The sequence below is a fragment of the Ambystoma mexicanum genome, chromosome 1p (genome assembly GCF_040938575.1).
Source record: "Ambystoma mexicanum isolate Mex_15411 chromosome 1p, UKY_AmexF1_1, whole genome shotgun sequence".
Classification (NCBI taxonomy): domain Eukaryota; kingdom Metazoa; phylum Chordata; class Amphibia; order Caudata; family Ambystomatidae; genus Ambystoma; species Ambystoma mexicanum.
In genome coordinates this window covers 678,807,407-678,833,583 of record NC_090921.1, presented here as the reverse complement: position 1 = coordinate 678,833,583, position 26,177 = coordinate 678,807,407, and the positions used below count along the sequence as shown (strand labels likewise).

The window sequence follows — 26,177 nt, the reverse complement described above, 5'->3', positions numbered from 1 at the left end:
AAACAGCTTCCTTAAAGGCTTGGGTGATTGTAGAATGCAGGTAGTCTACTGCTGGTGTTTCAAGATCTTGGAGGGGATCCAACTCCGAGGTTCGAGGGTGACTGCCGTACAAAAGAAAAAACGGGGTTTTCCCAGTTCCCGAATGGACAGAGTTATTGTAGGCATACTCGGCTATCCAAAGGGTATCTTTCCAAGTTTTTTCAGTTTGTTGCAGCATGCAGCGTAAATACTGTTCCAGAGTTTGATTGGTCCTCTCGGTTTGTCCGTCGGTCTGAGGGTGGTGACTGGTCGATAGTCTCACATCAAATTGAGCCGACCGACAGCAACTTCGCCAAAAATGAGAAATAAATTGACTACCTCGATCCGAAATTAGAACCGAAGGAAAACCATGCAGTCGGACGATGTTTTCGAGAAATTCTCGGGCCAGAGTTGCTGCTGTTGGCAAGCCTTTGAGCGGAATGAAATGCGCCATCTTGGAGAATAAGTCCACGATTACTAGAATCGTATTGTATCCGGAGCATGGAGGTAGATCGGTGATGAAGTCCATAGAAAGCGTATGCCAAGGGCGAGGTGGGATGTCAATAGGGCGTAAGAGGCCTGCTGGTCTTTCCTTTTGACTCTTGTTTTGGGCGCATATTCCACAGGACATTATAAAGTCTCTGATATCTTTTTTCCAAGATGGCCACCAGAAGTAGCGCTTGATCTTTTCTGAGGTCTTGGCTATACCGGGATGACCTTCCATTAAAGAGTCGTGATAACAAGAGATTACTTTTTTCTGTAAATCTGTGCTGGGTAGGTATAATCGTTCTTGGAAATACAATAAATTGTCCTTTACTGCAAAGTCCTTTCCCTGCAGATGCCAATTCTGTATGTCTGCTGGAGTTACAAGTTGCCTGGCTTTATCCTTAACTTCCTCTATGGATTCTGTGGCGATTACACCCAGAATTCTTTGTTCGGGAATGATTGGTACAGGTTTAGGGTTGACCAAGTGTTCTTCCACTCCCATCCGAGAAAGGGCATCGGCTTTACCGTTCTTTGTACCAGGTCGATAGGTAATTATGAAGTCAAACTCGGCAAAGAATAATGCCCAACGGAGTTGTCTAGAGGATTGGGCTTTTGCGGTCTTCAAATATTGCAGGTTTCGGTGATCCGTAATCACAGTAACGGTGTGTCGGGCCCCCAGCAGATAATGCCGCCAAGCCTTAAAGGCAGACTTGATAGCCAGAAGTTCCTTGTCAGTAATCGTGTAATTGATTTCAGGAGGCGAGAATTTGCGGGACCAAAATGCCACGGGATGCAACTGATTGGTTACCGGGTCCTTTTGTGATAGAACTGCCCCCATGGCAAGGCTTGAAGCATCAGTTTCCACGATGTAGGGGAGTTCGGGGCGAGGGTGTTTTAAGATTGGTGCAGAGATAAATTTAGTCTTCAAATCCTGGAAAGCTTGTTCCGCCTCGGTAGACCATTCAAAACGTTTGTTTTTCTTTAACAAGGCAGTGATGGGCTGGACTATTCGAGAGAATTCGGGGATAAACCTGCGGTAAAAGTTAGCGAAGCCTAACATGCTTTGCACACCTTTTACGGAGGATGGTGATGGCCATTTGAGAACTGCATCGACCTTCTTTGAATCCATACGCACTCCGCCAGGTGATAATATGAATCCCAAGAATTCAACTTCAGTCACGTTGAAAACACATTTTTCCAACTTAGCGAAAAGTTTGTGTTGACGCAATCTTTCGAGGACCATTTTCACGTGTTTCCGATGTTCAGATTCCGATGAAGAATAAACGAGGATGTCGTCAATGTAAACAACAACACATACATCTATGAGCTCTCTGAGGACATCGTTCATAAAATATTGAAAGGCGGCCGGGGCATTGCAAAGTCCGAAGGGCATGACCTGATATTCAAATAGCCCATACTTGGTGCGGAAGGCCGTCTTCCATTCATCACCCTCTTTTACTCGTACCAAGTGGTAAGCTCCTCTAAGATCCAGCTTTGTATATATGCATGCTTTTCTGACTTGGTCCAGGAGTTCAGGGATCAAAGGTAACGGATATCTATTCTTAACGGTGATCTGGTTCAGGGAGCGATAATCGATACAAGTTCTAAGGTCTCCTTCCTTTTTTGGAACGAAGAACAAAGCTGAAGAAGCAGGGGACTTGGAAGGACGAATAAACCCATTTGCCAGGTATTGATCCAGGTATTGTCGAAGGTGAAGGTTCTCAGGCTCGGTGAGGGCATAAATTCTACTACAAGGAGGAGTAGATCCAGGTATCAGGTCTATCTGGCAGTCATAAGACCTATGAGGAGGTAGAGAGTTAGCCTGATCCTTCCGGAAAACATCTTGGTATTCTAGGTATTCGGGAGGTAACTGGGGAGTCTCTGAAGAAATTGCGGCCAGTGCAACACCAGGTGGAGGGTGACAAGTAGAGACACATTCTGGAAACTGGACCGTTCTTGCTCGCCAATCGATCAGAGGATTGTGTTTCTCTAACCAAGGTATTCCTAGAATAATCTGAAACTGAGGGGCCTTGATCACATCGAACACGATCTTCTCATGGTGTCCATCTTGACTTACTAGCGTCACCTCTTGAGTGGTATGCGTTACTGGCCCGGAGGCTATCTCCGTACCATCCACCGTAGTAATGACGTCCTTTACAGCCTTGGGACAAAGAGTTAGATTCATCCTCAAAACCATTTCATGATCCACATAATTGCCGATGGCACCGCTGTCGACGTAAGCTTCAATTGCATGTAATCGATCCGGATTATCAGGGCTAATGAGGACCATAGGTATCACGAAATGCGAGGTCACGGAACTGGTTTTCACGCTCGGCAAGAGGACCTCTATTCTTGTCGGGCGAGGTCGTTTCCCTGCTCAGAGTTTGTAACTTTGGTAACTGCAGCTCCTACTGCCTTCTTGGCAGGTTTCACCGGACAGTCTCGAAGAAAGTGCCCTGAGTTTCCGCAATATAGGCATAATTGCAACTGTTTCCTCCTTTCCCGCTCCCTTTGTGTTAGAGGACCTTTCAGACCCCCTATTTGCATGGGTTCCCCGGAGTCTACTCCTTTGGAAGGAGTTGGCGGTTTGGAAAATACTCGAGCATCAAACTTGGAACGATCAGCCTTCCTGTTCTGCAGCCTGTGATCTATTTGAACGACCAAGTCTATATAATCCGAACAGTCTTGTGGGGGATTCACTACTTGGGCTAAAACGTCTTTGAGCTCTCCACGTAGACCTCTATAAAACAGCGTAATCCTTTTGTCCTCAGGCCATTGAGTTTCCACTATTAGTCTATTGAAAGATGCAATATAAGCCAAAAGGTCTTCATTACCCTGTCGCAACGAAAGAAGCTCATTGTCCAAGGCCTGCCCCTGTGAATGTCTTGCGAACAGTTTTTCCATACTAAGCTGAAAGGCTTGAAAATCATGGAGAACCGGATCATCTTGATTAACTAGAGGGATCGACCAGTCTGCCGCATTGCCACTAAGGTACGAAAGTACAAAAGCTACTTTTGCTTGATCAGTTGGAAAGGCTGCTGGCCGGCATAAGAAGTGCAACCGGCACTGATTGATAAATACTGCAAACCTCTTTGGGTCACCAGAAAATCGTTCGGGCGGAGCCAGAGGTACATTCCCAGGTAGGTTGATCTGCACTGGATTCATAGAGGATGTTGAAGGAAGATTTGCCCCTGATGCGGGTAACGGGGTCTGTCCGGCTTGTGACTGTAGCACTTGTCTAGCAAGATTGTCTGTTCTCTCCTTGGAAATAATTAGTTCCCTTCTTAGAGCATTCGTTTCCTGACGAGCTGCATGCACTTCTGCCCTTAGTTCCCCAAGTAACCGGGCTAGGGGGTCAGTATCCGAGGTTTCCATAGCGCCTGGGCGAGAGTTTTGCGGTAGGCTTTGCGTTCTGTAACGCTCACCTGATTCTCGCAGAGGCGCCGGTCTTGACTGGGCGACTACTGTATCTTCAAAGGTGATGTGTAGCACCCGGTTGGCTCTTTGGGCTGGACCTCTGTGCACTGTATGCCTGACGTGTAGAGTAAGATGTCTGCAGACAGAAAATATGGGGTTAATGAACTGGGGTTATTGGGGTGTCCCTATCTCTTTCCTCTTCTCCTCTCCTGTAGACCCCCAAAGGTTAACGCTCTCACCTTAGGTAAGTGAATGCCGAGCTCTCCATCTGCCTCGGGGCAGGGTGCTGTAACCAGTTTCTTCACTGGATAGGTAGCGCAGGCCTCTTGACTTCAGAGGACTGCTGTCCGTCGTTTACTGCACGAACGGTAAGTTTCGAGTCATTCAAATGTCTTTAAAGTCTTTAGTAATGATGTCTCTTGTTTTGCAGGGTTCCGGCGATGGCGGATGACGGGCTGAAGTGAGTTGAAGATGGAGCCCGTGTGATGAATAGAAGCGCCTGGAAGCACGTAAGTAAGCGCTTGTTGCCTGCTTCACTATGCGCTCTAACTGTCTTTTTATTTTGCAGGTACGAGTTCGGAGAGGCTGCAGGGTGCCGGAATACCCACTGGATTAGATGTGGAAAGGAGTAATGGCACGTGAGTATTAAAGTTCCCCAATGTCTTTAAACGCACCTTGTTTTGTCTTTCAGATGCGGGATGCAGCGCCGAAGGCCTCCGGAGCGTGCGAAGAGTTGGTAAGCCTTTGCCTTTCAGATGCCGGAATGCTAACCTGTTCTTTCTTGTCTTTATAGGTGTTGCTGAAGACTGGATTCAGGATGGTAAGCCTTTGCCTTTCAGATGCCGGAATGCTAACCTGTTCTTTCTTGTCTTTATAGGTGTTGCTGAAGACTGGATTCAGGATGGTAAGCCTTTTTCCTTAGGCCCAGGACCGGATGCAGAAGACACGATGAGCGTTCTGCTGCAGAGGTTGCAGAATAACGCAAAGCAAGATTCATCCACCGGGTGTGGTTTAAATAGCCTCCTGTAGTGCTTAGGTGTCTCCTTCCACAGCCACGCTTAAGTAAGAAAAGAGTTCCTGGTAAGAAAAGAGTTCCTGCCTTCCAGAAGAGTTCCAGTGTTCTGAATCTAGGGAGTGGCTCCAGCCCCACCCAACAGGAAAAGTAGTTCCAAACAGAAGAGGATCAGAGGCTCAACTGGCAGGCAAGTAAGCAGCATGGTCTGCTGAAGGTAAGTCCACCCAAGCATTATGAGCCCGGCGCTTCCAGCGCTGGGACTGGGCATATTTATGAGCCTGGTGCCACTGGCGCCAGGACTGGGTCCAAAAGGTCCCAATTGGGACTGGTTGGCACTCGGAACCTGGGTTATGGATCTGCTTCCAAGGGAGTTGGGAAAACCCTGACCTTTTGGAAGCAGAGATCATGACAGATACCCAGGCAGAGTTTGATGAAGAACGCCAGAAAGCTGGTGCCTTTCAAAGGCAGAGGGACGACCTGGCGGCATAAATGCAGGCTCTTAGTCAGGAAAGAGACGCCTTAGGCCAGGAAGTCTGCCATTTAAAAAGGAAAATGGAAGAAAATCACCTGGCCCACCAGGGACTGGGTGACCTCCAAAAAGAACACCAGAACTTGTTAGAGCACACCAGGAGGGCGGAGGATGCTCTAGCAAGAAAGGAGCAGGCCAATAGGGACACAGCTCAGGAGGTAACCCTCCTGCAGCAAAGACTGGCCCAGTTCTCCAGGACCAACCAGGAAGCACAGAGGGAAAATGAGGCTCTCTGCCAGCACAATGAGAGGCTCCAGCAACAGGTACCGATGGAGGAGAAACTGATAGAGTCGAGTAAGGCCTTAACAGAGGAACTGAAAGCACAAATGCAGGCTCTTGCATTGCAACAGGGAGCAGGGGCGGATAGAGATGAGGTCCGCTGGGAAAGAGAGGCTCCTGACCATAACCGCAGGAGCCCTAACACCAAGGGCCTTCATCTCCCCCAGTCCCTGGACTCTACCACCCCCATGTCCCCTGGTGCACATGAGCACAGGGCTGCAGGGATGGCAGATTACTATCCAGCTAAGAGTATGGGGCTCATAGGCCAGTACCACTCAGGAATGGAGGGGTGGGCATCCGGGTATGGGCACCCAAGTACAGTACAGTTCAGTGGGGAACCCCAGGAGAGTAGGCCCATTAAGGGCATCCTGAAAACCTCTGCCCAGTTAGGTCAGTGGAGGGGGTACCCATCAAATCCTGGCAGCAAGGAGGAATCTGAAGACTCCTCTGAACTGCGCAGGACACAGGAGACCAGGTCCCCACATTCTGCCAGCCATTCCCAGGCTCGCAGAATCCGGGAAAACCTGGAAGATCAGACGGGAACCTCTGGGAGCAGTGCCTCTGAGTCCGAGGATGAATGGACAAGGGTTACCCGAACCAAAAAGGCCAATAAGGCAAAAAGGGCCTTGCTTAAGGACCCCTTAAAGCAGATTAAGGCGATCAGGAGCGTCATCACGCCTTACCATAAGAACGCTAAGTATTCTGTTTGGGAGCACTTAGAGTTGTTTGAACAAATGATGGAGACTTTCCATTTGAAGGACAGCCAAAGCTGTATTCAATATGTAAAGTGGACATTCTCCCCGGAATACTCCAGTTTCTTTGCGGGGCTGGAGGATCAAAATCATTTAAGATGGTCCACATATAAGGCAGCCATCCTGAAACATTTTTCTGTTCACAGAAATCCTCAAGAGGCTCGCAAGGCAGCCTACAATTTGCAATGTGGGGAGGATCAGGCCCCACAAGAATTTGTGCAGGAGTTAAAGCGTGCTTTTGCACAGACCCCAAGAAGGGTGCGCACAGATAGTAGAGAGTTCATAAATAAGTTTTTCCATGCCTTGCCCAAATACATCATGACCCAGCTCGTGAGGGATTTTCACGAGAAAAGATCCTTAGATTGGGTCATTGAACAGGCTACCCGGATCTATGAGGTGCAGAAACCGATAGATAGCAAAAGTAATGCCCAGAAAAACCCCAAAGCCAACACCACCCCTGCTGCTGCCAAGGTGGCAGAGGTAAAGGTCACCCCCGTTTTAGATTTGGAGATGGGGGGGCCTAAAAACCTACCTGCACCTAATAATGCTAGGCCCAGAAGGTCCTCGGGCCAGTCACAGACAGGGAGCCAGGGAGGCAGCCCCACAAATGGGGTCCCTCGCTCTCCTGATTATGTAAGTCCCCGTTACAAGGGAAACAGACCCATCCTGGGTTATGTGTGGACTCCTCCAGCCCAAGGGGGGGGATCCAGCCAAGCACCTAACCCAGGGAACTTCCCTCCTAACTTCCCACCGGAGGGCAGAAACTCTCCAAATCCTGGGCAGAACTTTTTCCCCAGGTATCCACCCAACTTTCAGCCCCAAAACCATCCATCCTTCTTTCCCCAATTCCCTGAGCCCAGACCACTGAATCCGGGAGAGGGGAGGCCAAGGGTGGAGGGGTACCCAAATCTTCCCAACCAGGGGTATTACCAGAGGAGGGATAGCTACCCTTCCCGGGATCAGCCCAGGGGAGAAAACAGGGCCCCGTATCAGCCTGAGCGGGTTTCCCAGTTAGAGCGCCAGGTTCAAAACATGGCGCGGGATATGGGTCATATACTGAGGGCGCAGCAGAACCCTCAGATCAGCATGCCGGCGCAGAACGCACCCAACTCTGGACCTGGTGCTCCAGAACAATGACGGGGGCAGCACCCCGATAACTCACCGGTTCCCAGGGAGGAGGCACAAAGGGAAGGGGGATGTAAAGCCTTGGAGGAAGCTTCCTTCCTTACTTGTAAACAGCCCCTGGAAACCCAGGAACCGGAAACAAAATCTCTTGCCCCTGAAAGTCTGCCTCCTAAGGAGCACAGGGGGGGTAGGAGAAACAAAAGACCCAAACAGACTCAGTTTGAGGAGGAGGTACAGATCTTCCAATTTGAGGGAGAGGGATCCTCAGAGGATCCTGAGAAAAGGATCTTCTCCTTCAGAGAGGGGGGAACTCCTCCCAAAGAAAAATGGGTCCCTAGGAATGCAAATCCAGACTGGGGAGATGTGGAGACTGAGCTACCGCCGCCCACCATCTCATCCCAGAACCAACAGCAAGAAAATCCCCGGGTTCAAACCCATACTGGGGGCTGCCTCCAAAAAGGGGGGGGCGGCCCAGAACTGGAACCAGGGGAACCCACAATGGCTCTGATCTCCAGTTGCCAACTTTTTCTTTCAGATTCCCAAGACTCTCCACAGAATTCTGCCCAAATCTCTTCGCTAGCAATGTCCAAAACCAGAAAGTTAGCCCACCAGTTGTCCAAAAATGTGCATTATCTGTGCCCCCTTGAGGAGAAGGAGGGAAGATATTATGCCCCGGTACAAGTACAGGGGCAGGGTACAATCTCGGCACTGGTGGACACGGGATCTCAAGCTACGCTTCTGTCCAGAAGGGCCTTTGACGAACTGAATGCAGGAAGGGGAGAGAATTACCAAATTCCTCTCACCTCTCTTCCTGGACAACTAGAGAACTTTGACGGGAAGGAAATTCCCGTCGAGGGGACGGCAGATTTGGACATTAAAATTGGGCGACATAAGTTGAAACACCCGGTCATAGTTGTGACCCCAGAGGGCACCCCTTGTTTACTAGGGAATGACCTCCTGAGAAGGTTGTCACCCCTAATAGATTGCGTAAACAAGGTCCTCTGGACCCAGACTAGCCGACCGATAAAATTAAAACAGAGTGTCAACCATGTTAGTTTAAACGGCACCTGCCACATGGTTGAACAAAAATCTGACCAAGTAGAATTTCACTTCCAGAACAACCAAATTCCAGACATGACAGTCATAGCAGTAGGACAACAGACTGGTGATGGGGGGTCCTCTCTATTTCTGAAAATCAACCTTCCTTCCAGTCTAAAGTGGTATTCCACGCTGGAAGGAAACACTTTGAAATTCTATACCAATCCACAATCTGAAACTCCCACTCCTATAGTCCAGAAAGATGTGAAATCAGCTCAAAGCCTGGCTGATATTCAGCAAATTGGAGAGCAGTTGTTCATCCCTGTTCAGTTAAATGATGGGAAGGACTCTGTTCTCGCTCGAGTGTGTGTGAACAACGGTAAGAGCTTCATCAGCGAAGCCATGTTTCGCCAACTTCCAAAAGATCCAGCCATTCCCACCTTCAAACTGATAGACAAATGGGAAATGGACCTGGAAGCACCCAATTCAAAACATCTCCTGCCAAGCAGGTGTATGCTCAAAATCTCCATTGGCAACAAGAGCATAGTCCATAATTGTTGGGTCGTGCGAGACGTCACTGCCGCCTTTTACTTAGGCAGTGACATTCTCAATCGCTTTGCCATTAGTTTGGACCTAATAAACTTCAAAGCTTGGTCCCGATTAGCGGATAATCCCATGGGCTTTGATGATCCAGAAAAAGCATTTAGGTCAGCTCAATTACTACCTTATGCAGTTGAAATTCAGGTTAAAGAGGAAGTCACCATCCCAGAAAGGACCCGACAATTCTCCCTGGAAGTGAAAGTTAAAAGAGGACAATATTTGCAAAACCCTGATGCTTACATACATCTAAATGCTTCTCTCCAACTGCAGGGGTTGGGGGTAAACCCAACACCATTAGTCAACATAGAACATGACACCATTCCAATAGAGGTGGATAACAGCGACTTAAAGAGTATTACTCTAGCCGCAGGCACCATTATTGGAATGGCGGTTGATGACCGACATTTTTCCATCGATTAGGAAATGAACTGTTAGGACCAATCCCCAAGGACTGTGTTGACAGTGACAGTGAGGACAATACAACACCAGACAGGATTTTCACCCGGCATGGGGGGAACTTCCTGGTGTACACTTCCTGCCCTTATGGTAAGGAAGATGTGACTTGTGACTTCAGGAGGGATGAGGTGATTTTCCAGGTCCATGAGGGATGCCTTTCCCACCTGAAGCCTCCAGTCCAAATCAGCACTCTGACCAGGGACTTCTCCACCCAGCTGGAGGAGGCCGCTGAAATAGCCAAACCAGAAGTCTTTCCAGGCTTCAGGCAGATGGTGGAAGAGAGAGTCAACCTAGCTGATGCCTGTGTGACTCTGGAACAAAAGCAAAAGTTGAAACAAGTTTTCTTGGATTTCCAAGATCTCTTTGCGGTAGACTCATATGACTGTGGTCGCACCGACATCCACACAACAACAATCCCCACGGACCCTGGCATGACTCCTGTGTTTGTGAAGCAATATCGCTTGCCTCTCGCATCCATGGAGTCCCTTACTGAAATAATTAAGAACCTTGAGTCCCGAGGAATAATCCGTCCAGTCCACAGCACCTTCAATAATCCGGTGCTGGGAATATTGAAGCCAAACGGCCAGTGGAGACTCTGTGCTGACCTTAGGGAGCTCAACAAACGGGTCCATACTTCCCGATGGCCTCTTCCCTACATTGACCAAGGGCTGGCCCAGATTCAGGGGTCACAGGTATTCACCGCAATAGACCTGACCAATGGATACTGGACTGTGCCTGTCAGTAGGGAGGACCAATACAAACTGGCTTTTACCTTTGGGGGCCAGCAGTACACATGGACCCGGACTCCCTTCGGATACCTCAACTCCGGCAATGAATTCAACATTTTCCTACATAAGGCCATGCCCGACCTGGGTGCAAGGGGTAACCTGGCTTATGTAGATGATGTCCTCATCAAAAGTTCATCTGTGGAGGAACACATAGCGGAGATCCGTTATGTTCTGACACAGTTGAGGGCCGTCGGAGCAAAACTTTCCTTTCAGAAAGCACAGTGGTGTAGTACCCGTGTTAATTTCTTGGGGCATGAGATTACTCCTCAGGGCCTCTGTCCCCAGGAAAAGAAAGTGGAAGCACTTCAGAAACTGAAAGACCCCACAACTCTGCGGGAACTAAGGAGCCTCCTTGGACTGACTAATTACAGCAGAAAGTTCATTGAGGGCTACGCAGAGATCACCAAACCCCTGATTCATCTCCTGAAGGGGGGGGTCAAGTGGGAATGGGGTCCAGAACAATCCGAGGCAGTAAAACAACTCAAAAGAAGCCTCTCACAAGCGCCTTGCCTAGCTTACCCTGTCAGAAACAAGGAGTTCTTCCTGGAGACGGGGTTCTCTAATACGTGCTTGACGGCAGTATTATACCAAAAGCATGACAAGGTCAATAAAGTAATCTCCTATGCGAGCAAAACTTTATCCTCTGTGGAGGAAAAATTCAACGATTGTGAGAAGGCACTCCTGGCAACGGTGTGGGCATTGAAGAATTACCGCCCGTTTATCCAGGGGGAACACATCATAGTGGAGACTCCACACCAGCCTCTGCAATATCTCCAAAGTGACAGAATCCGGGCCGGAAATGTGAGTAATTCCCGAATTACTTCCTGGATTCTGTCAATGCAAGGCTTTCCTGTGGAGGTCCGATATGGCCAAAACAAGAAGAGTCCCCTCGCGCAAGGTCTGGCTGACTTGCATGATTGTGCCAGAGAAAACTGTCTCGAGGACGAAAGTCTAAAAATAAAGGACAACATGGAGGCATACCTTAATTCCCCCCACAAAGTCTTTGAAGAGGACAAGTGTGAGGGAATGCCCACTGTCTATGTGGATGGATGCTCTTACCATGTTGACAACAACGGGGAGAAAGAACTGGTGGCCGGCGTAGAGAATGCATGGGTGAATGAGTCCCCAGAACCCTCCGCTGGATACAAAATTGGTCCCCGAAGTAGTCAGGTGGCAGAATTGATGGCTGTGCATCAGGCCATCCTCACTGCTGTCCAGCATCAACTCCACGAACTGGTCATAATCACAGATTCGGATTATGTACGGAACGGGTTCGTGGAGCACCTGGTTAATTGGAAAACCAGAGGCATGTTATGTGCTAACAACAAACCCTTGAAACATGGGAAGTTGATCCAAAACATTGATGATCTGGTCACATCGAATGGGATGACCATCTACTGGAAAAAGATCAAGGGTCATTCCAAAGTAGAGGGACCAGACAAAACTGGAAATGACTTAGCTGATCAGCTGGCCAAAACCGGGGCCATCCAAGGGGATCTAATTGAGATTGAGTCCCTGTTGGGGGAAATCCAGGTCACTGCCATCACTAGGTCCCAGACAAATGCTCACAACGACCTTTCAATTGTACAATGGAGTAAGGAGACCCCTGATGCTGATTTGATTACCGCTCAGAAGGGGGATCCAATTATTGGTAAATTTTACCAGCACCTTGAGGACCCTGAGAACTTTCCCCTGACGGATACCGATTACATTGGGAAAGAGGACCTAAGAGTGTTGATGAAATGTCCAAAAATGTTCCGGATCCAAGACGGTTTGTTGGTAAGGAAATCCAAAGCTGGCCACGATCAGTGGGTGGTTCCTACCTCATTCCGAAGCCTGATGTTAAGTCACGCCCATGATGCGGCCACTGCCGGTCACCGGGGGTTTCACACAACATTGGAAATCTTAAGAGAGGTTGCATACTGGCCACACATGGGGCAGGACCTCGACCAATACTTGAAGGGGTGTCTTGTGTGTGCACAATTTCAGCCATCATCCCTCACGCACCGTGCGCCTCTCCAAAAGAGGGGGATGACACTGCCATGGTCAGATTTACAAATCGACTTTGTAGGCCCTGTGATTCGCTCGGCTAGGGGGAATAAGTACATGTTGACTGTGACATGCTTGTTTACCAAGTGGGTGGAATGTCTCCCAGCCCCAAATTGCAAGGCAGAAACTGCAGCTGCCTTGATGATTAACCACATCTTTTCCCGTTTTGGTCTACCTCAAAGGATTGAGTCAGACAGAGGTAGCCACTTCACCAGTGAAGTAATGACAAAGATGTGGGAGATACTGGGGGTCAAGAGAAAGCTGCATATTGCTTATAGACCAGCTTCTTCTGGGGCAGTAGAGAGATATAACCGGACAATTGTGAGCATATTAAAGAAGTTTGTGGCAGATTCTGGGCCAAGTTGGGATATCCGATTACCTCTGGTCCTAATGGCCATCAGATCTACCCCTTCATCTGCAACCAAAATGTCACCATTTGAGTTGATGACTGAACGCAAGATGGTGCTTCCTCAGCATTTGCTCTACAGGACCCAAGAGCAGACACTGATAAATGCCTCCACTACTCATGAGTATGTAGAGAATTTAAGGAAACACCTCCAACATGCTTTTGCTTATGCTCAGCGGAATCTAGAAAGATCAGCTGATAGCATGAAGACCCATTATGACCTGAAAACTTCCAGGAAGGAATATCAGGTGGGAGACCGGGTCTATCTATACAACTTCCAAAGGAACCAGGCCAAGCAGCGCAAATTTTTGCCTACATGGAAGGGACCCTTTGAGATCGTCGATAAGATCTCCCCTGTGGCCTACAAGATCCGCATCCCCAAAGGCGGTTCGGCAGCGGGGGAAGACAAGTGGGTCCACATAAACCAGTTGAAATGTTGCCACCCCAGGCACACTCTGCAACAACTGGAGGAATCCTCTGGAATCCTAGCGGGTACTATATCAGACTAATTCTGTTCCAATCATAAAACATACCACATCTAGTCTCTAAAATATTGTGATTTGCATGAAACTGTCTCTTAGTTATACTGTTCTTTTTTCAAAATAAGAATGTAATGTTTCATTATGATGAAATGCATATGCTGCCCCACTATCTTAACAGTGGTGGAAAAACGTCTATGAGTAGGTATTGCCGCTCTTCCTTTGTCGTCCTAGGAGAAAGAAAACCTTGAGACGGGCCAAGGAGGACGATCCGGAGACCGGGAGCTGAGACGCAACGGGCTCGGGGTACCGCCCAATATTCCCATCAGGACCGGCGAGGAGAACCGATCGATCCGACCGGATGGAGGAAAAGATGCTGAACTGTGCCATCTATTGGAAGAAGATGAGGAAACATCCCAGATCTTGCGAGTCCCATCAGTGAAACCGAATGGCCATCGCAAGAGGGGGGCTTGTGGGATGTATTTACCCATGCATCCAAGCCCTACCTCAAAACTGTGCAGTTCTGACATGAAAACATCATGATGGCCAGAGCTTCCCAGAAAATGCACATGGAAATGCAGGAAGAATAGGCTGCCACCCATTTTTGCCGATGTTATGGGCACAGAAGGACACTGCCTAAAACCACCATTGGACTACCCGCACAGTAGTCTGAAACCATTGGGAATGGCAATGCTGATTGCCAAATGCAACCTAGAATTGTGGGGAATTCATTCTTCAATCCCAAAAATGGGTGCAGTACCAGTACTCACCACTATCCAAAAGCCGGCAATTTAAAACAACACCAGATTTTACTTTTTTGTAGAAAACTGAATAAATGAACCCAAAACATGCCAAAGAAAGACTTACTGAGAGGTGGATACAATGTAAAGTGATATTCTGAAGTGACTTGAAGGTTTATAACAAGACTGGCTGAGCTGTGGATTGCAGCAGTTTAAGTTGCACTGGGTTAAAGACACTAAAATCGAAAATGTTTAGATTAAATGAGTGACCTATGTTTGGTGTCACATGCCTTTGTAACTGTTGAAATGCCATAGTTTTGCACTTAGAATCAGCATTCTAGCTGCATATGTAAAAATGTTTAGTTTTATTTGAATGCAGGAACTGGGGAACAAAAAGTGACATTTTATCTGAAACCTGGCTTAAGGAACTGAATTCTGCCTGGCAACTACCCCATCAGGAGTGAAACTTGAGTCACAGCTGTGTTCCCAGGCCTAGCTGCCCTTTTGCTGCTCACACTAAGGATATGCCATCTGATAATTGAATTACCTGTGCTCTGCAGGAAAGTGAACAAAGCCCTGTCCTGGCTCAGGCAAAGGTTTTATTGGCAGGAGTCGTAAATGGTCGTAAAAAGTGGCTTCCTCCTGAGGAAAGGGGAGGGGCACTGCCTGTGAGAGCAAGCTGGCTTGGCAGAACTGGATAAACCAGTATTTCTACCTTGTGCTGAGAGGAAACCACACCCCGTTGGAGCCAGAACATAACTTTAAAAAGATGGATCATTCATAGAGCGGACATGTGAAAATTTTATAAATGATACCATAATTCTTGTGATTTTTCTGCCCACAGTTTAAGAGGTTTTTAGAACCGGTGGTATGTTCAGGGGGGTGTTAGCGGAAAAGTGGATATTACTCTACATGTATGCATGTTAAAAATCTGAAACTTCATCAGTTAATGACCATACTCCCTGCACACATGTATGTAAAGTTGGGTCAATGTCAGAAAGTGAAAAATCAGTTAAAAAGTCAATTATGTGCCATTTCTGAATGCAAGCTCTTAGAAACAGCAGATTTGGACAGAGACATGGCTAAATTCAGCCACACCATGTATATGTAATTTCAAGCAACTGTGTAACTGTGAAATATGTCTTTTATTATCAAATATAGAATGTGTGCAATCTGACAGAGGAGTGTCCTATCTGCAAGCCATAAAATGACATCCCTCTGACTCACAGTTCATTCCCCAATCAAATGATAAATGGAAGTTTGACCAATTAGAAGCTGAGAGAGAGGTAGGGTCAGTGATGCTAGAACACACCCACATTCTAAACACATAAAAGCAGACAGACAGGACAGATAGAGACCTTCAATTCCATCTGCAGCGGGACGCTCTGCCGGAAAAATCCATACTTACCTCCATCAATCTTCAAAGAGTCAACACTTAGACTCCAAGATAAACAGAGACTTCAGAACCTTAACCAAAAAGGCCACTGCCAGCAAGAGTATTTGTCAGCAGGCCTCAAAATATTTTTGCAACTGAACTCTTCAGACAGCCGGGCGAGCCGTCTGAATTTTGCCAAGAACTTTTGCAAGAACCCGGTGACAGAAATATCCAAAGAGAAGGCAGGACCCGACCCAGAGAACCGGTGCCTAGCAGAGACCAGGCCATTGTATCCAGAGTGCTGACCCCGATGCTGTGAGCAGTTCCAGAGGCCAGGCGCTGTGAGCAGAACCCGGGAAGACCTGACCAGACTGAAGTCCGTGACCAAGTCGCTTTCCGGTTCAAAATCTCTTGTGAGTACTCAGCAAAACTCAGAACACCTCTCTTAGTTAAAATCATATAATTCAATCTATTTAACCTAAGTAGAACTGCCTCCTAGCTGTCACCTGTCATTTTAGCTGCAAAATCTGCCACTTGTCATTTTGAGCTTTTAAAATTTGCAAAACCAAAACCGACCTCTATTAAATCGGTCATAACTCTGTAACCGTTTGGGCTAGAGACTTGCAGTAACTTTTATCTGAAAGCTTAGAATCGTGGCTTTCCTATGAACCTAGAACCGCATTCCTACCCCTTATAGTTGTACCGCAATCGCGGAACACGCTTTCGCGAATTTTACCGCGATTTGCAAATTTCTTCACATGTAAAAACTGCTGCTGCTTGCCTTCCATTTGCCAGAAATTCGTTTAACCTGCTAACTATCCCTGCATCATTGCTAGTGTGAGCCTGGACTAATATTAACTAGATACCACTCACCCTGAACCTCTGAAAGGGAATTAAAAGCATTTCCAGCATATTTCTCATCCATTGCTAGCACATATCAAAGCATTTGCCTGTGTTTTAAACTTCTGTCGTGTAAGCTTGCTGGGGTGAACTGATTTACATTGATTGCATTTCTGAGAACTGTGTGTTTTCCTTCCACTTCCTTGCCTTGCATCAAGGGGGGGAGGGGATTGCCAGAGAAAAGTGATTACATTGTTTTGTTGAAATCATATTGAGTATTTTCTATACTGCATTTCATTCATTCAACCTTGCATTTCCTTGAACCCTGTAAAGCATTCTCTACCACATTATACTTCTGTACCTATTTACCACTGTGCTACCTTATCCATTTCATGTCAACTCCTTATTGATTATAGAGAAGCGTGTTAGTGCCAGATTCTCCGTTGTTAATCTTTATCATATCAGATTAAGTGTGATATTCAATTATTAATTTATTATAAAGTGTGATATATATATATTTTAAATTATCAAATAAACCTTTTAACTTGCAAAACAGAACTACTTCTTGGCTCAGTGGGGTCAGGGGGATTCCAAGAGAGGGGTGTTATATAGGGGTAGTCATCCAGAACGCATGAACTGGACATAAAGATATATCAATAAGGGTTTTCATTCAGTATTATAGACTAGGCGTTGACTTAGCTGTAGTGTTGAATTGAATCCTCTTACAGGGCGCATTACGACCCTGGCGGACGCGGTATGGACGGTGCCGGTAAGGTACCAGCACCGTTCATACCGGGCCGCCACATTACGAGTTTGCTCGCGGGTAGCAGTATGCATGTCTGCTCTGGCCAGACGTGCATACCGGCACCCGTGAGCAGACCAGGATGCTAACAATGGACCCGTCATTAACGGGTCCGTTGTTAGCATCCTCCCCATTCCCATTGAGCCCTATGGGGGCTCAAATGGGAATGGGGACGTAGCAGGCCTGTGTCCTCAAAATGGGAATTACCGGGCCTGCAAAAGTCGGAATGGCCCGGTAATTCCCTTTTTTTGGGACCCAGACACGAGTTTGGAGGTAGCCATGCCGGTAATAACGGCATGGCTACCTCCAAACTCGCAATGAGGCCCATTGTTATTATCCTCAAAGGAACTTTGGTGAAACAGAGTATTTCAAACACCCTTTTCCTAAAATCATTCAGGGGAAGGGAAACTAAGCAAAGCAACCCTTGTTTCAAGGGCTTAAACTATATATATATATATGATGTTTTATATAACATGGTTGATGTGACGATAGAAATTACATTGTACCTTTTGATTTTATGTTAGTGTGAGGGCTACCACTGCCTCTGTTGCTCGCATTTACCTCCTCAACATTCAGAAAATGTGTCCCTTTCTCACCAACCACTCAGCAAAATCTCTAATCTCCATTCTCGTGCTCAACAAACTTGACAACTGCTCAAGCCTTCTCCTAGGCATTCCACTCTTCTACTTCCTCCCTCCAGACAAGGTCCTCAACTTTGGTTTCTGCGGCGCTGTCTACAACCTATTTAGATCATCCCCCACTTCGAACTACAGAAAACATGCTGGTTCGCTCTCCACTCTCGTTTCAAGTTCCTTTGAGTCTACAAAGCTATCAATGGTCTTGCTTCTCAGTAACTGTTTATTGGATCTCACTTTATTCACCATCTCACCCCTCTGATCATTCTCTGCACTCAACCTCTCTGTCCTGTACCTTTTCTTGCTTCCGTTCTTTCTCCTTGCTTGGCCCGCTCTACTGGAACCCATCGCCCATCACAATCAAAACCAGCCCAACTGTGATCTCTCCAAAACTCAGCGTAAACCTCACTTACTTGCTAAAGAGGGAGCTCCTACGACTTCTCTCCCATCCTCCCAATCTGACCCCGCTGCTGCCTCGTGTGATGCTTCATAATGTAATTTTGCCTATTTAAATATTACTGTGCTTTAGTTTAAAGCATTTGCCCCCTTAGGTTAATGTTACCTTCGTAAGTCGTCAGTTTTCCTATATATAAATATATGTTTTGTATGTTTTGTTTTGTACCTGACATATGTCCCACTTTTTTTTACACCCTCATAAAATGGATCACCATTTCTCCTCATCTTTATGCTATTGTACAAACACCCTTCGTGGGAATGCCTACGGCATCTGTAAACATGTTATTTTTTTGTATTAGTACATTACAGGTATATATAGCTTTTTCTACACATAGTTAGTCAAAAGAGATACATTTAATAAAATATGAATGTAGTCAACTATACAATAGGGAAATGCACTGTAATAACTATGATAACGTATTTTACACAGCACACCGAACAACAGCAGCACTATTAATTCCAAGTGTTATTATTGCAACAATTAATGTAACTCATTTTATCGACTCATTTGGGATAAAGGACTGAGCTGGCCTTGTTTGGATTTGTACCTGTGATCAACAGTCTATACACAACAAGCATTTCTACAGCAGATGCATTATCACACTAAGCTAACTTAACAAACTCTCTCGAGGTTTATCGATTATTGATGGCATGATGTCTCTGAAGATGACTCAGGGTTGGCTCAGCTCTACCTTGAGCACACTCTTTTCTTAGCTGACTGCTTTCCTTTGAGCTCTCAGTCTCAGGCTCTCTCCTTTGGTGTCCTTCTGGGCTCCCCGGTCATAGATTCCACTTTTAGTCCTGTAACACTGACACTGATGTGCCCCATAACATGCCGTTTACACCAGTTTTGTATGGTAGCCAACTGAGACCAGACGATCTCCCGTTAGCTGAAGATCAAAACCAACAAAGATGCTTGTAGTAGCCTAACCCCAGCCTTTGGTTGGTTTAAAGAATCTTCCCTTCACGTTTGAAGCAGACTTAAGTTTAGAACCTCAGATCAACCTGGTTGGTATTTCTTTCCTCGGAATGGGGCTATGGTTTATATTCCAGTCAGCCGTAACATCAGTGATTATTGGATCTGTGGTATCCCTCCTCCTCAAACATGATCTCAGATAGTGCATCTGCAGAGCTTCCCTCCAGCCATCTCCCTGAGAGCCCACCTTGCTAATGCATTGTTTTGTAGGAAGTTGCACATATCTGCACATGATCCATTGCTTCCCAGCTAGGTGAGCACTCTGGAAACCCCTTACATACATACATCGCTCTTCAATTATGGCCATGTGTTTTATTTGGGTTTGCTTAAATATCTGTGGGCCCATCTCAGCCTGGCAGTACAAGCTATGGCTCGCTCCCTCAGAAGACTGGAAATTCAACCATGTGTTGCCTTTCCTGCCAGCCTATGCTAGGGTGAGTGCCAATTTTAAGGTGTGCTGCCTGGATTTCCAGGGCTTGCACCTGTCTATGGAGACAAGCTCACTTATATTGTCCATCGAGAGCACTCTGCTCAGCCTAGCAGGGGTTTCTTAAAGACCTTGTGCACAAATCACTGTGAATGTAGGCAGGGTTATTTCTCTGATTGTTCTCATACTCTGGAATGCTATATCGATCTTGATGTGATATTCAGAAACCTCTTTTCGCAAAGGTCTTAAAATGCATTAGTGTTCTTCCTCATAAAACTTCACCTGTCACTTTTCTGGAAGTCTCTGCTAGTCCTGCCACAGTGGCAATGAACCTTAGGGCATATACTGTACTCTAAAGGTGGGAGATACCAAGAGACAACACTTAACACACAGGCGCACCTCAAATCTGCTAAATCATGCATTCTGTGCACACAGCTGCAAAGGACACAATGTGTGCCTGTGATCCGCACTATGTTCCCCTTCCCGCTCTGCCTGTCTGTCTCACTTCTCTCTCTCTTTCCTAGGGATTAGAATACCCCTGAATGTGAGTGCTGTACAGACAACCAAATGTAGGTTTGGTTATTGGAGGTTCTCCTACCTTCCCACTCAAACTCCGGACCACTCTCCGGAACCTCATACTGTTCACTGCCTGATGGCGTTTCCAGGTCATCAATGTCGAAGTCAAAATCATCATCTAGCGTCTGGTCTGCGATCTCGGTGGAGCGGATTGATCCCTCTCCGGAGCGCAAGGATCCATCACTGCGGTCCAGGTTGAAGCTCATGGCTGGGGCTGGGAGGCGCTTTCTCATGTGCCGATTGCCGCACAACTCCAGGGTGTTTGGAGGAGCTGGGTCAAAGTAGAATAGCAAGAACATTTCAGTTAATTTAATCTCCCAAAAAATCATTGTTGTTTTCATATTGGTTATTATGCACAGGTAATTCAGAAACTGATTGTGCATTACAGGCAGAGATTTCCGGTGCATCCAACAACACTGCTGAACTTTTCAAGATCTGCAGGGAACTAGCCAACCCTTACGCAGTCTCCTCCCCTTCCCTTCCTAGGCTCTCTGCGATGCACTGGCCATTCACTTCTCCACAAAAACTCAGGACATCCTGAACATCCTTGCTACTCACACTCCCAACCATTCCCACTCCCCTTTTGCTCCCTTGGCCCCACTCTCTCCTCCCTCCCTCCTCTCCTCCTTCTCCCCTGTCAAACCTGAAGAAGTCAACAGAGTTGCCCGCTCCATGAAGGTCTCTTCTAAACAGGATTCCCCTTGCTCATCCAGAACCATCAAGGACAACATTGGCTCTCTTGCCTCCACACTCGCTGATTTCTGTAACCATTCTTTTGCCACTGGATCTTTCCCTTCCTCCCTCAAGCACTCCCTTGTGCATCCCCTCCTGAAAGAATCTTTAGCAGACCCTACCTGCCCAGAAAACTACTGCCCTACCTCAATCACCCCCTTCCTGGGGAAACTGCTGGAGAAGCTGACCTTTCCCCAACTCAACTTGCACACCGAACTTGTTGGTCATCTCCATGACCATGAACCTGGATTCCGAGCATCCAGAGGCATGGAAACTGCTCTTCAGAACACCGGTGAAGAACTGCTTGCATCTCTTGATTCCAATTCCCCAGATGTACTTATCCTACTCGATCTCTCCTCTGCCTTTGACACGGTCAACCATTCAATTCTCATACAAAGGCTCCATGATACCCTTGGTATCTCTGACCGGCCATTGGAATGGCTGACACGCTTCATAACTGACTGCACATAACAGGTCATCCTGGGCACCTTCTCCTCTCCTTCTTCCTTCTCCACCTATGGTGTCCCCCAAGGTTCTATCCTCTCCCCTTGGCTTTTTAACATCTACCTTGCTCTACTTGCTCGCCTCATATCCTCTTTCTCCCCCAACTTCCAATGGTATGCTGATGACACACAACTCTTTTTCAAACTTCCTGCTTATCCTTTTGCACCTTGCATCATCCCTGACTGCCTATCTGCCATCCAGTCCTGGTGCACCGCCAATGATCTATGCCTCAACGCCTGTAAAACAGAGATTTTCCCATTGGGACCCGTGTTTCCTCCTTCTTACCCTCACTATGGCCTTCCTCCATGTGATCCCCCCACTACTCCTTCCTCTGAAACTAGAAACCTTGGCGTCATCTTTGACTCCTCTCTCTCCTTCCTCCCTCACACTCAATACATTGCCAAGAAGTCCCATTTTCTTCCTTCTTAAAGGAATTCTCCCTTTTCTCACCAGAGGCACAGTGTTATCCGAGCCCTGGTTCTCTCTAGGCTTGACCATTGCAATAGCCGCCTCCTGAATCCTCCTTATTCCACTCTGCGACCGCTCCAGTTAATCCAGAATAGGGCAGCAAGATTTATCCTTGGCCTTAAACCCAGGGACTGCAACTCTCCTGCCCTAAAAAGTCTTCACTGGCTCCCGGTTGCTGTACGGATTAAATTCAAATCCCTCTGCATTATCCACAAGGCTGTCTGGGCCCAGGGACCACACTATCTTCAACGTTATCTCACTAAATGTTCTCCTTCTAGACCAGGGGTGCACAACTGATTTTGACAGAGGGCCGAAAGTACCTTACATGAAGGCTATAGTGGGCAGAAAAGTAAATGTGGGCGGGGCGGTAGGCGGGGCGTGGCAGGAGGCTTTTTAAACCCCCAATTTGTACTAAACACATGGAAAAAGAATGTTTTTGAGGGGTAACGATTTTTATTTGCATTTCAAACTTACATTTTGTACTACACATTTTCCATTATTATAATTTAGTTCTATTTAGTTATTGTATCTCGCCTGTTTAATTAACTTATATATATTTTATTGAACCTAGATTGGACATGCCGTTATTTTGGACTGCTACAGTTTGCTATTTGGGTTGCCCAAGAGGAGTATGGCCTTCGTTGAGTCAGATTTCCTCAAAAAGCCAAAGATGAACATCTCCTAACTGTGCCTGTTTTACCTTTATTATTGGGTTCACTCTTGGAGTGCAACACTATGCCCCATGGCCCCCTCACCCCCAACCAAACACTATGCCCCATGGCACCCTCACCCCCAACCAAACACTATGCCCCAGGGCGCCTTTACCCCCAACCAAACACTATGCCGCATGACCCCCTCACCCCCAACCAAACACTATGCCCCATGGCCCCCTCACCCCCAACCAAACACTATGCCCCATGGCCCCCACGCCTCATGCAAACACTATGCCCCCTATCCCTCACCCCCAACCAAACACTATGCCCCATGGCCCCCTCACCCCCCAAGCAAACACTATGCCCCCTGTCCCTCACCCCCCAAGCAAACACTATGCCCCCTGTCCCTCACCCCCAACCAAACACTATGCCTCCTGTCCCTCACCCCCCAAGCAAACACTATGCCCCCTGTCCCTCACCCCCAACCAAACACTAGGCCTCCTGTCCCTCACCCCCGAAGCAAACACTATGCCCCCTGTCCCTCACCCCCAACCAAACACTATGCCCCCTGTCCCTCACCCCCAACCAAACACTATGCCCCCTATCCCTCACCCCCAACCAAACACTATGCACCATGGCCCCCTCACCCCCCAAGCAAACACTATGCCCCCTGTCCCTCACCCCCAACCAAACACTATGCCTCCTGTCCCTCACCCCCGAAGCAAACACTATGCCCCCTGTCCCTCACCCCCAACCAAACACTATGCCCCCTGTCCCTCACCCCCAACCAAACACTATGCCCCCTATCCCTCACCCCCAACCAAACACTATGCCCCATGGCCCCCTCACCCCCCAAGCAAACACTATGCCCCCTGTCCCTCACCCCCAAGCAAACACTATGCCCCCTGTCCCTCACCCCCAACCAAACACTATGCCTCCTGTCCCTCACCCCCCAAGCAAACACTATGCCCCCTGTCCCTCACCCCCAACCAAACACTATGCCTCCTGTCCCTCACCCCCGAAGCAAACACTATGCCCCCTGTCCCTCACCCCCAACCAAACACTATGCACCCTGTCCCTCACCCCCAACCAAACACTATGCCCCCTATCCCTCACCCCCAACCAAACACTATGCCCCATGGCCCCCTCACCCCCCAAGCAAACACTATGCCCCCTGTCCCTCACCCCCCAAGCAAACACTATGCCCCCTGTCCCTCACCCCCAACCAAACACTATGCCTCCTGTCCCTCACCCCCCAAGCAAACACTATGCCCCCTGTCCCTCACCCCCAACCAAACACTATGCCTCCTGTCCCTCACCCCCCAAGCAAACACTATGCCCCCTGTCCCTCACCCCCAACCAAACACTATGCCCCCTGTCCCTCACCCCCAACCAAACACTATGCCCCCTGTCCCTCACCCCCAAGCAAACACTATGCCCCCTGTCCCTCACCCCCAACCAAACACTATGCCCCCTGTCCCTCACCCCCAACCAAACACTATGCCCCCTGTCCCTCACCCCCAACCAAACACTATGCCCCCTGTCCCTCACCCCCCAAGCAAACACTATGCCCCCTGTCCCTCACCCCCCAAGCAAACACGATGCCCCCTGTCCCTCACCCCCAACCAAACACTATGCCCCCTGTCCCTCACCCCCAACCAAACACTATGCCCCCTGTCCCTCACCCCCCAACACAGCACACACATTCTCAAGCATGCACCCATACAGACCCGAACCCCCCACCCCCCAACTCAGCACACACACCAGCACCCATACGGACCCGAACCCACCCCCCAACTCAGCACACACACATGCACCCATACAGACCCGAACCCCCCACCTCAGCACACACACATGCACCCATACAGACCCGAACCCCCACCCCCCCCCAACTCGGCACACAAAAAACATTCAAATCAAAACATTCATACACATCCGACACTCCCCCCACCCCTGCATCTCAACATACACACAAAAACATTCAAATTCCAACATTCATACACATCCGACACCCCCCCACCTCAACATACACACAAAATACATTCAAATACAAACATTCACACACATCCGACACCCCCCCACCCCCGCATCTCAACATACACACAAAATACATTCAAATACAAACATTCACACACATCCGACACACCCCCCCACCCCCGCATCTCAACATACACACAAAATACATTCAAATACAAACATTCATACACATCCGACACCCCCCCACCCCTGCATCTCAACATACACACAAAATACATTCAAATACAAACATTCACACACATCCGACACACCCCCCCACCCCCGCATCTCAACATACACACAAAATACATTCAAATACAAACATTCACACACATCCGACACACCCCCCACCCCCGCATCTCAACATACACACAAAATACATTCAAATTCCAACATTCATACACATCCGACACCCCCCCGCATCTCAACATACACACAAAATACATTCAAATTCCAACATTCATACACATCCGACACCACCCCCCCGCATCTCAACATACACACAAAATACATTCAAATTCAAACATTCATACACATCCGACACCCCCCCACCCCCGCATCTCAACATACACACAAAATACATTCAAATACAAACATTCATACACATCCGACACCCACCCCCGCATCTCAACATACACACAAAAACATTCAAATTCCAACATTCATACACATCCGACACCCCCCCCCGCATCTCAACATACACACAAAATACATTCAAATTCCAACATTCATACACATCCGACACCCACCCCTGCATCTCAACATACACACAAAATACATTCAAATACAAACATTCATACACATCCGACACACCCCCCCACCCCCGCATCTCAACATACACACAAAATACATTCAAATTCCAACATTCATACACATCCGACACCCCCCCACCCCCGCATCTCAACATACACATAAAATACATTCAAATTCCAACATTCATACACATCCGACACCCCCCCCCCGCATCTCAACATACACACAAAATACATTCAAATTCCAACATTCATACACATCCGACACCCCCCACCCCCGCATCTCAACATACACACAAAATACATTCAAATACAAACATTCATACACATCCGACACCCACCCCCGCATCTCAACATACACACAAAAACATTCAAATTCCAACATTCATACACATCCGACACCCCCCCCGCATCTCAACATACACACAAAATACATTCAAATTCCAACATTCATACACATCCGACACCCCCCCACCCCCGCATCTCAACATACACACAAAATACATTCAAATACAAACATTCATACACATCCGACACACCCCCCCACCCCCGCATCTCAACATACACACAAAATACATTCAAATTCCAACATTCATACACATCCGACACCCCCCCACCCCCGCATCTCAACATACACATAAAATACATTCAAATTCCAACATTCACACACATCCGACACCCCCCCCAACCCCGCATCTCAACATACACACACAAAATACATTCAAATACAAACATTCATACACATCCGACACACCCCCCCACCCCCGCATCTCAACATACACACAAAA

General features: G+C 47.7%; 1 protein-coding gene across 5 annotated transcripts in view; it reads right to left on the bottom strand.

The window, feature by feature from the left end:
- BNIPL (BCL2 interacting protein like) overlaps window positions 1–26,177 on the bottom strand; it is a 337,025-nt gene that overhangs the window by 80,833 nt on the left and 230,015 nt on the right. For 4 of the 5 annotated variants that reach the window (XM_069649767.1, XM_069649768.1, XM_069649766.1 and 1 more), the window contains exon 4: window positions 20,287–20,535. The exons of the other annotated variant lie outside the window; for it this stretch is intronic. In XM_069649767.1, the coding sequence (XP_069505868.1) occupies window positions 20,287–20,535 (249 nt within the window). The remainder of the gene's footprint in view (window positions 1–20,286; window positions 20,536–26,177) is intronic. 5 annotated transcript variants of the gene reach the window in all.